Source organism: Schistocerca cancellata, chromosome 9 (genome assembly GCF_023864275.1).
Source record: "Schistocerca cancellata isolate TAMUIC-IGC-003103 chromosome 9, iqSchCanc2.1, whole genome shotgun sequence".
Taxonomy (NCBI): Eukaryota; Metazoa; Arthropoda; class Insecta; order Orthoptera; family Acrididae; genus Schistocerca; species Schistocerca cancellata.
Genome location: NC_064634.1, coordinates 157461693 through 157478031, shown reverse-complemented (window position 1 = coordinate 157478031; position 16339 = coordinate 157461693). Strand labels below are relative to the sequence as shown.

At 38.7% G+C, this 16339-nt stretch overlaps 1 protein-coding gene across 1 annotated transcript in view; it reads left to right on the top strand.

Moving 5' to 3' along the window:
- Positions 1–16339, top strand: part of LOC126101255 (sodium channel protein Nach-like) — a 177604-nt gene that overhangs the window by 58141 nt on the left and 103124 nt on the right. Inside the window, exon 4 of the mRNA XM_049911943.1 lies at positions 2241–2371. Coding sequence (XP_049767900.1) covers positions 2241–2371 — 131 coding nt within the window. The remainder of the gene's footprint in view (positions 1–2240; positions 2372–16339) is intronic.

Here is a 16339-nt window from a genome sequence, read left to right as displayed (position 1 = left end):
TTAAGGTCATGTAGGGACCTGAGGAAGGGTTGTGAAGAAATGCTGGATGTGAGGAATTCTTGGCAGGCTCGTAAGGAATGATTTTGCGATGGTGGTGGTGGTGGTGGTAGTCATGGATCAAGTTGGCAAGCCAGGGTTCAATGTCATGTTTGCTGTTGGAGAGGTTTTAGGATTGGGTTGCAAAGCGATATTTCTAGTTGACACTATGTGTGCAGGAAAGTAGGTCCTTGACCACAGCAGCATGATCAAATGCAGGTTTAGAGCTGAAACTGCGACCCAGGAGGGGAGAGTGCTTTAGACAAGAGGCTGAGGACACTGTACTGTTCTTACTAGTTCTTGTCATTATGGGTTATTCTTGGTCTGGGAGGCACTGGTGAAGGCTGTGGAATGGTAAGGAGGTTTGTATGAGAGGAGTGGTGGCTGATGGTGTGGCTGTTTATGGAGCTGCAGAGGGACAGGACGGGAAACACCACTGTTCAGATAGTTTAGGAGGAGGTGGGATAGCTTTTTGAGGTGAAGTCTGGCATTTTGTTGCAGTCTGAAGTTGGCTTGGCAGTTGATATCATCCTAGGAAACATGAGGGCCAGATAACTGCAGGATTTTGTACAATGAGAGAAGTCTGGTGAAAATTGGCTGACAAGGCATATATGTCACAGATTAGCCAGGTAAGAGCAAGAGATTTCTGTTTTTGAAACTGTAAAAGGGCCTGGTGTAGAGAAGGATTACATTCAGAAATAGGGACTTTCAATGTTGAGCATTTTGGAGCAACTCCAAGGGACAAGCAGGTTTCAAGAAACAGAATGTGGGACCTTAGTTTTGGTAGTGCTTAAGTGTGTTTTTGAAAAGAATGGATGTAACATGTGATGGGATTCATTATAGCAAGAGAGGACAATTTGGAGTGTTAGAAATCGTGGGAGTGACAAAGAAGGTAAGCAGAGGGTGAAAAAAAGATAGAAAAATGGAAGAAAAGAAAGGAAAAAATTCGTGAAAAATCAGAAAAAAATTCGAAATACGAACATTGTGAGAGCAGACAATGTTTAATAAGAGGTAATAAGTGGATGAGAATTTCTCACCAGAAAAGTGGGCTATATTATACAATAAAAAATGATTTGGGGGGAAAATCGGTTGGGAAAGTTGTGAAAAGATACAAAATTTTGTAAACTGGGTAATCAGAAAGAGAAAGTCATAGGAGGAAATGCAAAATACTTAGCTTGGTGATTAAAGTAGACTAATGTAGGAGATGGCAGTAAAAGTCGATGAAAGTGATTTGTCAAAAAACAAATGCACAAAAATGTGAGAGAATTATGTATAAGCAATTTAAAGGAGGGTGGGGAAAAAAATAGCCATCACATTTGTGAATAGATTGGCGACAGATGATCAGAAGAAGGCCCTGCAGTGCAGTGAACCATAAATTGGTATATGCAAATTCATAAATAACAATGGAATTCTTATATTCAAATAAAAATGGATCCATCTACATGCACGGAAATTAGTATTAGAAAAGATGAAGGGGAAAAATGTTGATTGAAGATGATGGTACAGATAAATAAGCAAATGGATTAGCACATAAGGTAGAAAACATATGATAGTTTGAACAAGACAGACGACAACAAAGGTTGACAAGAAGGTTACATAAGAAGGAATGATGGCTACATGGGCTAATATAAAAACTAAAAACAATCAATTTTTCAAAATATAAGGTTAACTGGATAGCTAAAGAAAATCTACTCACCAAGCAATGGCAGAGCACACACATAAAAGATTATAATTAGGCAAGATTTTAGAGCCAGTGGCTCTTTCTTCGACACTATGCCCCTACATCTTTTCTAGTACTGATTTTCGTGCACATAGATGGAGCACCTGGCTCTGAAAGCTTATATAATTATAATCTTTTATGTGTGTGTTATGCTGCTGCTTAGGGAGTAGATTTTTTTCTCTATCCAGTTACCTTATTTCTACACTTAAGTTATTTTTCCCATTTTCACCATATGTACAAAAGAGGCAAGCCTATTACAAATGTGAATCTTTTCTCGCCTGTTGGAACATAGACCATGCGCATTGTACGTACAGATGACTAAATCCAGCAATCAAAGTCAATCCTATTTACAGGAAAAAAATTATAAGTATAAAAAGGCATTATTGTGGGATTTCACTTACTTTCAAGTAAGGCAGATAACACTAATTTCTTTTTTATTGTTCAGTTATCTAACATTTATTGTGATTGTTGTGACTTTTTTCAGTTTCATACACCATGTAATGGTCTCATATTTAATTGTACATGGAATGGTATCACCTTCCACTGCTGTGAACAGTTCTTACCTCTGGATACAGAAATTGGTCTTTGCTTTGCAATTAACAGCTGGCAAACAAAGTAAGTGATATGTTTTAGAGTAGAATATAATATGGAAATCTAATATTTTTTTCCAGTTTACCAGATAAAGAAATGAATAGATAAATTTGGTAAAGAACATAGTAGATAACTTTTATTTTGCCCTTTTTTAACAAAAAACTGTGAGAAGTATTTCTATGTGCAAAAGACACTGAGATTATCTTCTTGGTTAGTCACATGTGTTGAGTGCATTTTGACTTGATGTACACCTGCACCCCAAGCACTGTTATACACAACATTTTATTTAGAGTGTAATCATTAATGTTCAGTTCTCATTGTATTGTATTGAGCTGGGGACCTAGAAATGACAGAGCCCTCAGTGGTTCACAACCGAGCAAAAGGCTAAAACAGTTCACTCACCCCACCGCTGCCCCACACTAAAACCAGGGTTATTATCGTGTGGTTCGGTCCGCCGTTGACTCTTCCCTCCCCTCCCCCCCCCCCCCCCCCTCCCTCCAATCTCGGGAACATCTCACACCAGATGAGTGTAAGCCCAAATGTTTGCAGGGTAGAATAATTCTGATGAGCGCATACATGGAGATAGTGTTTGTGCAGCAATCGCCGACGTAGTACAGCTGAGGCGTAATAAGGGGAACCAGCCTGAATTTACTGAGGCAGATGGAAAACTGCCTTAAAAACCATCCACAGACTGGCTGGCACACCAGACCCCAGCACTAATTCGCCAGATGGATTTGTGTAAGGGACTGGCATGCCTTCCCACCCGGAAAGCCATGCGTTAGACCGCATGGCTAACCAGGTGGGCCTTCAGTTCTTATACTACCACATCATTTTTGATTTTTGAAATTGAATAATATGAGTCTCCATGACAAGAAGACTTAAAGTGGAATTAAATTTTGACTCTGCAGTGAATTGTGTGGTGATGTTGAACTTCCTGACAGATTATAATTTTGAGCCAGACCAAGATGAAAAATGGGCCTTCGCCTTTCACAGGCAAGTGCTGTACAGAATGAGCCACCCAAGCATGATTTACTACCACCATCACAGTGTTGCTTCCACCAGTACTTCATCTCCTACCTTCCAAACTTCATAGAAGCTCTCCTCCAAAACTTGCAAGACTAGCACCCCTCGAGGGAAAGATATTGCAGAGACATGGCTTTGCCACAGTGTGGGGGATGTTTCCATAATGAAAGTTTCACTCTGCAGCAGAATGTGCACTGATATGGAACTTCCTGTAAAGGTCCTGAGGTTGGCTCTTGGTCTGGCACATTGTCTTGCTCTGCCAGGAAGACTTAGGATTTGAAACTGTTTGTTGTGAACTATTTGTGTGCCTGTTCAGTTCTCATCTGGTCTGTGTATGCTAAGATTAACTTTGATCCTTGTTCAATATGCTTGTGTCATCAGCTAACATCACAAATTTTGAACTCTCCTTTAATGTCGTTGGAAAGTCATTTATGAAGATTAAGAATATGAGCAGAGCCAAAACCAAACCTTGTGGTACATCACATATTATGTTCCCCTATTTCGAGGTTTGTTTTATTCCTATGATACAAGAATGCAACCAGTCTACAAAAGAATTGCTTACAAATCGCTCATTTGACTGGTTCTAGAATATTACTGAAGTGTGAGGGATCTATCTCAAATAAGACTAACAGTAGATATTTAACATATACAGAGAAGGGCACCATGAATGGTCACAGGTTTGTTTCCCACGCGGGAGAGCGTCACAGACATACTGAAGGAACTGAAGTGGAACATTCTTCCGTAAACTATAGTGAGAAAGTCTATTAAAAAAGTTTCAAGAGCCTGCTTCAAATGATGACTCTAGGAACATACTACAATCCCTCATATAGGGATCATAAGGATAAGATTAGATTAATTATTGCATGCACAGAGGCATTCAAACAATCATTCTTCTCACACTACATACATGAATGGAAGGATGAGAAACTATAATAACTGGTACAGTAAAACTTGCTCACTATTAGTCTTAGTTGTCGGAAGGGGTAATTTTGTTAAAATTTAGTAAAGGCGTAGTTGGGCTTGGGGCTGCTGGTAGTGCATGGTAATAGTCGGCAGCCAGTAGGCAAGGAGGAGTAAACATAGTGCGGAGCTCCAGCGGTGTATTGCATGTACGATTGTTTGGTGTGGAGTAACAGCGAGGCAGCATTGCTTTAAGTTATTGTGATGTATGAGGCAAGGCAGTAGGCCAGAGTTGGGAGTGGCAATGTGTGAGTGGCTGACATATGGGAATTTTCCCCTGCCATATTTCCGTCTCTCTCTGACACTATGTCAGAAGCGAGGGGAAAAGTAATATAAATAGTCAGCACTTTTAGCTTCAGGGGTGTGCCAGGTCAGTTGAGGGCTGGGTCGGACCTGTGCTGGTCTATGCTTATAGGGGCTAGTCTGGCAGCAATGTTGTAAATATTCTATGTAAACCTGTACTTTGTTTCTATGTACTTGTTCAGGCTGTATTCTGCCTCCAGGGACACAACACCAGGGTGGGACCGAACGGCAGCTGGGTACTTGGAGATTGCACGGTCTGCCTGAAGGAGGGCAGTAGGTCCATGACGGGCCACGTTCACGTACCAGGCATACATACACTGCAGGAGGCACGGCAGCACTGCAGTGGTGCCAGAGCTGATGGCGGGTGTTGCCATCCTGCAAGCACCACTAGCGGCAAGTTGCGGCACCGCATCAAGGAGGGCACGGGTTCGAATCCAGTCCTGGGAGCAGCAGTGGCCGAGGGCCACGGGTGACCAGTACAACCACTTTCGTCCCGTGGTCGGACAGAGAAGGCCAAACGGGGCAGAGGGCGGTGGGGACCAGGGACTGTAAAAGTCTCCAGAATTGTAGGCAGCTACACAACGCAAGACGTGGCACCTTGGCAGGCAGCGACCAGGGAGAGTGTAGCCAGCTTCAGTCTGAGTGGCCTTGATGACGGCAGCAGCGGTGTCGTCATACCAGGTGTTGCTGAGCTGGCTGGACTCACAGGACAACACTGCAGGCAGCACACTGACACTATGCTGCACTCATCATAGACATCCCACAACTATGAGTATAACTCAGAAATCTGCCCAAACCATACAAGTATTTCAGTCCCAACGCACTCAGTGGACTTTTATGTGCTGATTTTTTGTATAAAGCGGAACGTGCCTAAAGCGGAAACAGAAAGCAAATCTTATAACATATTTAATAATTTGTTGTATAATGAGGAAAAGACTCTATATGGTACTACTGTATTACAGTTCATCAGTTATTTACTACTGTACAAGGATGTTACTTTTAACACCTCTGTTAAGTGGTGCAAAATCAAGAAACGAGGTCCAGCTTGACACTGCTGGTGTGGACCTAAAGCCGCGCCACTCTGTGCAATAAAAGGTGTGTATTGTTCCGTTAAACAATGATTTTACTCAGCAAGGTCATTATTTTCTGCCAGTTTCAGTTGACTTGTAGCACTTTAAGAGATACAGTAACATGATGTCGAACAAACACTATGTATCGTTAACACTTAACGAAAAGATTAGTGTAATCGAGGCAAGTGAGAGAAACAACCTCTCACTGCTTGAAATTATGTTGCATTTCAAATTCAGTAAAACACAAATTTAAGAGACGTTAAGAAACAAGGATAAGATTTGGGCTGAATGGATGAAAGGGCATGGGCTGATGAAAAGAAAGGCGAAGAAGACCAAAAATGAAGAAATTAATTAAATAGTGTGGGAATGGTTCGTAAGTGCGCGGGCATGAAACTTACCTTTATCTGGACCCATGTTGCAGAGTGAGGCTCTGAAAGCCACTAAACAACTAGGAATTATGGAGTTTAAGGCATCCACAGGATGGCTGGACAGTGTCAAAGCTAGGAAAAACATCATGTGGAATAAAGTGTGTAGGGAAGCTATGGGTGTGCAGGAAAGTGTAGCAGCAGAATGGAAGATAATACTATCCAACTTAATTGTGAATTATGACTCAAAATACGTGTTCAATGCTGATGAAATGGGGCTATTTTATCACAATCTACCTTCAAAATCACTAGCAATTCGAGGTGAAAAATGCAACGGCGGAAAAATGTCCAAGAGAAGACTCACTGTACTTCTGTGTGGAAACATGTTAGTGAAATGGAGAAGCACTGGTGATTGGAAAGGCAGCAAGACCATGTTGTTCCAAAAACATAGACATCAGTAAGCTTCCAGTCATATGGCAAAGCAATGAAGAGGCACGGATGGTGAGTGGTCTTATGGAAGAATGGCTGGGCTCTTTCAGTGCCAAAATAAAAAGAGGAAATCGCCAAGTTCTCCTTTTCCTAGACAATGCAACTTGCCACCTGAACGTAATGTTATCAAATGTGAAATTGGCTTAGTTCCCTCCAGGTTCAACCAGCTTCACACAACCCATGAACCAGGGGGTTATTTACACATTCAAGTGTCATTTTAGGTGATTACTGATGCAATCTATTATTCTTAGTGTTGAAGAAGCTGAACTGCATTTGCTCTTGCATGGTCAGTTTCTGTCCTGGATGCAGTAAGATGGATTGGCTTGGCAGTAAAGGAAATAAAACCCGAAACTGTCACCAAGTGCTTCAACAAAGCGGGGTTTGGGGGTCAAGAACTAGTTGCTACTGTGGACATCAAAGTTCAAGAAAATGCTGCAGCAGTTGTTAAATTAATGTAAATGCGAAACATTTCATGTATTGCAGATGATTACATTCGAAGTGATGACTTTCTGTCAACTCACTACATTTTCACTTCAGCAACAGATTTAATAGAAATCTGCAACACATATTATGATGAAGAAGAAACAAAGGAAGAAGAAGAAAAGCAAAATGATGTCCCTAGAAAAATTAATACACCTGAAGTAGCCATTGCATGTGTAAACAATGTTATGCAATTTGCAGCACGCAAAAATTCTCCCAATTTGTATGGTGCAAAAAATTGTCTAGAAAAACAATTCTGAACAGGAAATTAAATCACATTTCCCTCCTTGATACATGGTGAAAAAATGAAATATAAACCAAATAAACGTACCATAATAAACAAATTTAAAATTTGAGTAAAATTGAGTAAAATTATAGAAATGCCATGTTATTTATCAATTAGTGTAATAGTCCTGTGTTCTATTGTCCAATATACAGTAAATGAACATCTACTGTGCTGGAGTGAAGGTACATAAATACAGTATATGTATAATTAAAAATTTTTACTGTACTTTTGTGCATGATACCTGACAAATTTTACATAGCCCAGTGAATTTTGTGTAATCTGGAAACTTGTCCAAGTATTTTAGTCCCAGGTGATTCCATTCTGAGCAAGTTTTACTGTACAATGGGACATACTCTCTGACACACCCTCACAGTGACTTGCTGCTAGTATAAATGTTGATGTACAGTTTGTGATGCATCCCTCTGCTTCCTGTTGTGAAGGTGAGACTCTGTGCATGAAGAGTGTCAATAATGCCATAACATTTTATTTTGCCAAGTAGAATTTTGTGATCACAGAATATACCAACAGTGTAATTTTGCTTGTTGGTTGTGCTAGGACTTAATTTGTGATGTTCGATATAGCTTTCTGTGTGGAGAATGCTTTATGGAAGTAACACCAAGAAGCAGTTAATATATTCTGTTCAGAACACTGTAGCAGTAAGTTATCATAGGCCACTTGCTCCAAATTTTTTGAATAGGTTGGAAGCAGTAAAATGGCAGTAATTAAAGTGCTATGCTTATCTACAGTTTTATATATGAATCTTACTAAAGAGTATTTAAGCCTATTAGGAAATATACCCACAAAAATAGATTCAGGGTAATGCCATAAAATGTGCACAAGGTTTTAATACTTTGCTAGAAAGACTGTCAGTGCCAGGAGAGTTATATTTTTCTTTTTTCTCTTTTTTTAGAGATGTGGTGAATTTTGTATCCTCTTGAGTGGCTGTATTTTCAAAACTAATATTATCTATTGGTAGTGCATACAGTGTCTACCAAAGTAATTTAATTTTGTGGTCAATTATGCCAATGAACCTGCCACAGATATTTCCTGGGAGATCACTTTTGATCATATCACCATTTCCGTTTGTTTTTTCTTTAATAATGCCACAGTTTTTTTTATTATTTATGGAGTACTTTAATTTCTGTGCATTTTTCGTGTATTTTGCTTCTATAATGATAGATAATAATTTTATAATGATCGCAGTAATGGAGTTTCAACTCTTGACTACAGCTTGTTCTTTGTTCCCTCTCTTCCTAGCACAAGTTACTTTAATCCCAGGAGTTATGTATACATTGGCTCTGATTCTAATTAACTTCGCCCTTGTTTATTTTAGGGGAAAATAAGACAAGAATCCCATAAGAATATGCATAATAAAGAACACTTCTTTCCATTTCCACTGTCTGACCCACATTCTTCTCTAAACTGTATGATTGAGCTATTTTTTGTGATTGTGTGGTACAATACTTTTTCCTGGTACAGTACTTTCTTCTGTTGTCTTAACCTAACTAATTAATATATGACATTCACCTTTAATGTCGTAGTCATATAAATGATTTACTATCATACAGTGAACATCTGCAGTTATTCCTCTGTCATTTTGAGGTTTAAATCACTGGAGGTAATGGGGTCTAAAAACATATCATCAGTGGCTGTTCCACTATATTCATAAATGGTCATGGGTATTTCATTGTGTGTAACAATCCAAAGATGGATATCAACAACTATAAATGAGCTCCTCACCCGGCTGTGAAGGCCCAAGGGATGTCTACCAGCTGCCTTGCCATCTTCTGCCTTGCAGTGGGTGCGGTATGGAGGGGCATATGGACAGCACATCATTCTCCTCACTGTTTTGCAAACTTTCCAGACTTTGGAGCCACTATTACTTGGTCAAATAGCTTCTCAATTGGTATCATGAAGCTGAGTGCAATCTATACCAATCCTCTCACCAAGGAAAAATTCTTGGCAATACCAGGAATCAAACCTGGATCTGCTGCATGGCAGCCATCTATGCTGACCACTCAGCTATGGAGGTGGACATCAACAACTATAGATGTTCTCAATTATTACTGTCTGATAGAAAATCAACATTAAAATCTCCAGTTACATCCACATAAACTTATTGAAACTATCTCTAGCTGATTTATGAAGCTTGAGATATTAACAGATGGTAGCCAAAAGCTACTAGCTTCTATGTTTCTTGTTCCATAGTTTGGCATTTGCAGTGATGTTCAGATAAGCACATCATGCCTGTCAACATTCTACCATCCCTTTCATTTTCCTTCATGAATATTATAAGTTCAACATGTTTATTTGCAAGACTTCTAATGGTTTGCTGCAAGATGTTAAATGAGTGTCCTGCCAGATTCACTGCTTTGTTCAAGTTATAGTAATTTTGTTTTGGTGATGCCTGTTTCACTATATCTGTTCTTCAACTGATTCTTTAAAAAGTGCCTAGGGAACACATTCAAAATCATTAGGAAAGAATGGATATTGCAACAGTAAGACTGAATCAGGTGAGTTAGACACTGACTCAGCATATGCTTATGTATGGGAATGCCAAGAAAACCAGTGACATTATAGTTGGCAGCTGGTGTATAAAAGGGCATACCACCAGCCCATCGGTAGTAGTAGCACATGACAATGGCCAAGGAGTGCTTGGGCAAAAGCTCAAGAACTTCTTCTTCAGCATGTACACATATGACACCATCACAGTTTTCCAGTTATAAAAAGAAAAAAAATCTGAGGGATGTTTACAGCATGTTAGATTGTTTGAAACAAGTTCCATTTCATTGAGACTGAGCTGTGTCCTGGCTTAAAAATGATAGTCATGAGATAATCATCATGCAAATAATTCAGTACCAGTTCTGACATGACCCCTTCGATGTTTATTACCTAGCTATAAGACCTCCATGGTCATCTTAGCTCTTTCCTTTTATAGTATTAACTTGTACTTTATGAGCTATACCGATAGATTGTTTCTGAACTTGTTGGGTTGTCTGTATGTGTTTGTGCACACATTCCAAGCACTGGATTCATTGCAGATGTCTAGACTTAAACTGTCACATTTACGATGTCTTAGACCTTTTCAATGATTCAATGATCTCAAAGTCATTATTGTAATCTAGATTTATAATCTAGCCTTAACAGTATTACTGCAAACAGGAGCTCACAGCTGTGATAACCCTTCTTATGCTACTGCCAAAGCAGCTCAAAGTTGCAAGATTATCAGCTCATTTTCTTGCTTTAAGTAGCAATAACGGCAGTTATTGGACCTACTAAAAATGGCCAGAACAATTCCTCGTGTATGTAGTAAGCTTTTTGCACAACAACATCCACATTTTAATAACATTGGCATTCATCACACTGATTTGCTCTCCTTACACTGCTACACCATACTTATACAGTTTCACAGTAAAATCTTGTGTGAAGTAGTTGGTTAAAGCATTTGTCCAATGAAAGATAATGTGTAAAATATTTCTGAATCTGGTGTTTTGAAGATGTATTTCTCAAATTAGAATTATTCAGGGACAACAGAATTGCATAATTTAAATGTCATCTTTAAGTTTAAATACTTCATGTAAAGAAATTTATTTATGATAGAAAATTTAAAATTTTTATCAAATTTACATTTACTAAAGATCATGAAAATCATTTGTATAAGATAGCATTCACAGATCTGTAAGAATTGTTTATTTGATCTACTTATTTGTTTAATGAAGGTTATTCTACAGATTACAATATTTATTGTCATAGAAGCTAAGATTACTTTAGATCACAACTACAACATAATTTAGGGTAATTATAATGATTTGTCAGTTATAATACAGTAGATCACTGTGTATCCAAAAGCATCCCAGTAGGCAAATTCAAGTTTTCTCACATCGTGCACCTCGGGCTGTTTAGATCAGTGGTTTTCCCCTAACTGCCAACCAGTGTTGTCACTATTCTATGCTGATGTATGAAGCTTCACTTGTGATAGGTCATGCTGTTGTGCTGCTCATAGGAGTGACTAAACAGAAATGTGTTATTCCTGCTGTCTCCAATAAACTTAAAACAGTAGACTAGTTGAAGAAAGGTGCTAGTAGATCCAGCTTAACTTAGGTTTATATGGTTGGAAATGCAACAATACCAGACATTAAAAAGAATAGTGATGCCATTACAAAATTTATGAGTGTGCTTGACAGTGAAGATTGGAAAGAAAAATTACAAAAATTACAGAAAACCAGGATTTAGACACTGTGATGCTGTCTAACTGCTGTCTTTAAAATATCTGATAGATTTAGTACACAAAAATGTGTCTCAGCTATGCAGCAAAAACAAATGTCAGGCTTTTTTCCTAAACTGTAGAGCCTACTTCAATAGCACTGTTGAACATTTCAAATTATGGTAGGTAGTCAGTTATATGATTATTTGTTAGATGTGTGATATGAACATTTATGTACAGTTCTGTGTTCAATTTCAGAATTTCTTTGTTTCATATTCCTGAAATCACTGATATAATTTGTTTCCATAAATGATATGTTAGGAAAAGAAACAACAGTTATCCAAACACCCACAATTCCCAATTGCTTCAGATAATTTGTGCTCTACCATGTATACAACAAGGGTTGCCACAAGTTCTGGAAATCAGGGAATTTTAAACAAGTCAGCAAATTCAGGGAAATTTGAAAAACACTGGAAAAATATCAATTTTGTCTCAGTAGATGAAATGGTTTGTTTAATGAGATGTCACACATCATCGCTGGCTGGGTGCCACTTGCCTATTCCCTCATTCTTACTGCTTCTCTCCTTCCTACCACGCCCCTCAGCATGCAGTCAGCACTACCACCACTTCTTGCCACTAGCCTAGTAGCTGCTGATCAGAGGCAGGGAGGCATGAAGAGTGGTTTATTTTATTTTATTTATTTTTTATCTGATTGTCAGAGATTGTTGACGTAGTGGCTGGAGACGACGGTCATGTGTGCATGTGTGTCTGTGTGAATGTGTGTGTGCTCTCATTTTCTGACAAAGGCTATGGCTGAAAGTTTAGTTGTGAGAGTGTGGTTGTATTTTCTACAAGCCTGCCTGTGACTCAGTGATCATCTGTATGGTGGGTTACTACCTATCCTCAATAACACTGATTCTCAGAGTATTTGTGCAAGTTATCTGTTGGATGAATTGATCACTGTGATCTCATTTCATCAACATGGTGTCTGTGACATGTGAGTAGCTGGCCACATGAGTGGACTTCCAGGGTGGGCCAAAACCACAGACCATTTCTGTGGGTGTCTCTAATGGATCAGTTTTGCCAATGTGAAGCCCTTCGTTTCCCATTAATGTACAAGACCTGCCCATTGGTTCTAGCTTCACTGATTTGCCTGCAGGCCGGCTCTGTTTGTGTTTGGAATAACGCAGTGGATTTTCATGGTTTAGCCAAGGACCCAGGACTGTGGTACTCCTCAGCAGGCCAGAGGCCATGGGCAATGGATTTCAGGAATTGTGACTGTCTCACCACAAGTACATTGTACAGTGTGGCATTTTATTTATTCTAGTACATTTTTACCCCTCAAAAGTAGTTTATATATTAGAAAGTATGGACGATAAGAAAAACAACATTGTGAGGGTTTGCATGCTAAGTACTCATATGTGTCTTGAAAGAAAAATCACACAATACCTGTAAAATAATAGACATAACACAGTGGGTAATAACCGACAATAACGAACTTAGAAGAACCAACATTTTATTGGCAGTCACCTACAGTGTTGGTTTATGCAACTGTTCCCCACCTTATACACTTCTTTCAAGAGGCCTACATTTCTCTGAGGTTATTTCTGATATCAGTGAAGATATTTTAAATCTGTCTTACAACTCCAACGAAGTGCTTATTTTTGTCACCAAATGTGTTTTGTTTTATTGAAATTAAATTAATGTCAGTAGTCTTAATGAAATTATTTGGCTTGCTTTTGCCATCTAAAAACAGTTCATTGCAAAAGATGTTGATGTTAGTATTTAAGACTTTTGTTCACAGGTTTAGAAATACAGCAGTCCTTACATTTCATTTATTTATTTACACGTCAAGTTCCATAGGACAAAAGTGAAGAGCAAATCTCCAAGGTCATGGAACATGTCAGTACACGAAATTACAACATAAAAGTAATAACAGATAAAAATAAAATGTTTATGAACCTGAAAAAAAGTCAGTCCACAAGTTTAAGTTAACGCAATCAAGAATACAACAAGAATCAGCTTAATTTTTCAAGGCACTCCTTGACAGAATAGAAGGAGTGACCAATGAGGAAGCTCTTCAGTTTTGATTTGAAAGCACATGGATTACTGTTAACATTTTTGAATTCGAGTGGTGGCTTATTAAAAATGGATGCAGCAGTATACTGCACATCTTTCTGCACAAGAATTAAGGAAGTCCAATCCAAATGCAGGTTTGATTTCTGCTGAGTATTAACTAAGTGAAAGTTGCTTGTTCTTGGGAATAAGCTAATATTGTTACCAAGAAATGACAGTAAGGAATATATATATTGGGAGGCCAATGTCAAAATACCCAGACTCGTGAACAGGGGTCAACAACAGGTTCGTGAACTTACACCGCCAGCCTGAACTGCCTGTTTCTGAGCCAAAAATATCCTTTTAGAATGGAAGAGTTACCACAAAATATAATACCATACAACATAAGCGAATGAAAATAAGCAAAGTACACAATTTTTTGTGTTGAACAATCACTCACTTCACATACTGTTTGAATAGTAAAAATGGCAGCATTAAGTCTTTGAACAAGATCCTGAAGGTGGGCATTCCACAACAGTTTACTATCTATCTGTACACCTAGAAACTTTACCTGTTCAGTTTCATTAATCATATGCCCATTCTCTGAAATTAAAACGTCAGGTTTTGTTGAATTGCGTATTAGAAACTGTAAAAACTGAGTCTTACTGTGATTTAGTGTTAGTTTATTTTCTACAAGCCGTGAACTTAGATCACGAACTGCACTATTTGAAACTGAGCCAATGTTGCACACAAAATCCCTTACTACCAAGCTACTGTCATCAGCAAACAGAAATATTTTAGTTACCCATAATACTAGAGGGCATATCATTTATATAAATAAGGAACAGGAGTGGCCCCAACACTGATGCCTGGGGCATCCCCCACTTAACTGTACCCCACTCAGACACCACATCACAGCCATTCTCAACATTGTGAATATTGACCTTTTGCTGTCTGTTGCTAAAGTAAGATGTGAACCAATTGTGAGATACTTCTCGTATCCTGTAATGGTCCAACTTCTGGAGCAATATTTTGTGATCAACACAATCAAATGCCTTAGTTAAATCAAAAAATATGCCTATTGCTCAAAACCTTCTGTTTAACCCATCCAGTACCTCACAGAGAAAAGAGAATATAGCATTTTCAGTTGTTAAACGACTTCTAAAGCCGAACTGTACATTTGATAGCAAATCGTGTGATATAAAATGATCAATTATCCTTACATACACAGCCTTTTCAATAACTTTAGCAAACACTGATGGCATAGAAGTAGGTCTAAAATTGTCATTATTATCCCTTTCTCCCTTTTTATAAAATGGCTTTACTACTGAGTACTTTAGTCATTCAGGAAACTGACCATCGCTAAAGGAAAAATTACAAATATGGCTAAATACAAGGCTAACATGTGCGGCACAGTACTTTAATATTCCACTAGGCACTCAATCATATCCATGAGAGTCCTTAATCTTCATTGATTTAATTATTGACTCAATCTCCCCCTTGTCTGTATCACAGAGGAGTATTTCAAACATCAATTTTGGAAAGGCATTTGCCAAGAAAGTTATGATTCCCTGTAGAAACTAAATTTTTATTTAATTCACCAGCAATGCTCAGAAAATGATTTTTAAATACTGTACGTATGTCTGATTTATCAGTAACAGAAACATTTTTACTACAAACTAATTTTATATTGTCAACCTTGTGCTGCTGACCAGACACTTCCTTCACAACTGACTATATGGTTTTAATTTTATCCTGTGAATTAGCTATTCTATTTGCATACCACATTTTCTTTGCCTTCCTAATAATATTTTTAAGCACCTGAAAAAATAGATCTCAGGTGAACAGACTGGTGTGAGCTGTGCTGGTGTACTGCCAAGAGATGGCAGATGTGAGTTATGTATCAGATTCCCCCTCCCCCTCCCTCGGGTGCTCCCTCCACAGTCCGCGCTGCGGGCACTCTCTCGGATGTCCGTGACAGGGTTTGATGCCCGGCTTGTGGCCCAGTGTCTCGGTGTTCCCTTGTAGGTCCGCACCCAGGGAGGTTTGCCAGCGGCATTTCAGAGGTTCCTTCCCCTGCCCTCAAAGTCAGTACATTCTGGGGTATTTCTATCTTCTCCTTAATCTGAGTAATGGCTGGTTCCCAAGCTTGGTTAAAGGAATAGCCGCTGTCACAATTCAGTTCAGGTTTTCTTACTCTGATCTCTATAGCTTCTTTGATGATACAGTCCCAATATTTTGAAGTCTGTGTTAGGATCTTGGTCTTGTCATAATCCATGCCATGAAGTTTTGACAGGCAGTGCTCGGTGATTGCAGACTTATTAGGCTGTTGCAATCTTGTGTACCATTGGTGTTCATGGCATTGATCTTCAGTGATGTGAATTGTTTGAACAATGTATTCCTTACCACATTGGCATGGTATTTTGTAAACCCCTGAAACAAAAGAAAAATTCGGAGTAGGTATTAAAATCCATGGAGAAGAAATAAAAACTTTGAGGTTCGCTGATGACATTGTAATTCTGTCAGAGACAGCAAAGGACTTGGAAGAACAGTTGAATGGAATGGACAGTGTCTTGAAAGGAGGATATAAGATGAACATCAACAAAATCAAAACGAGGATAATGGAATGTATTCAAATTAAGTCGGGTGATGCTGAGGGAATTAGATTAGGAAATGAGACACTTAAAGTATTAAAGGAGTTTTGCTATTTGGGGAGCAAAATAACTGATGATGGTTGAAGTAGAGAGGATATCAAAT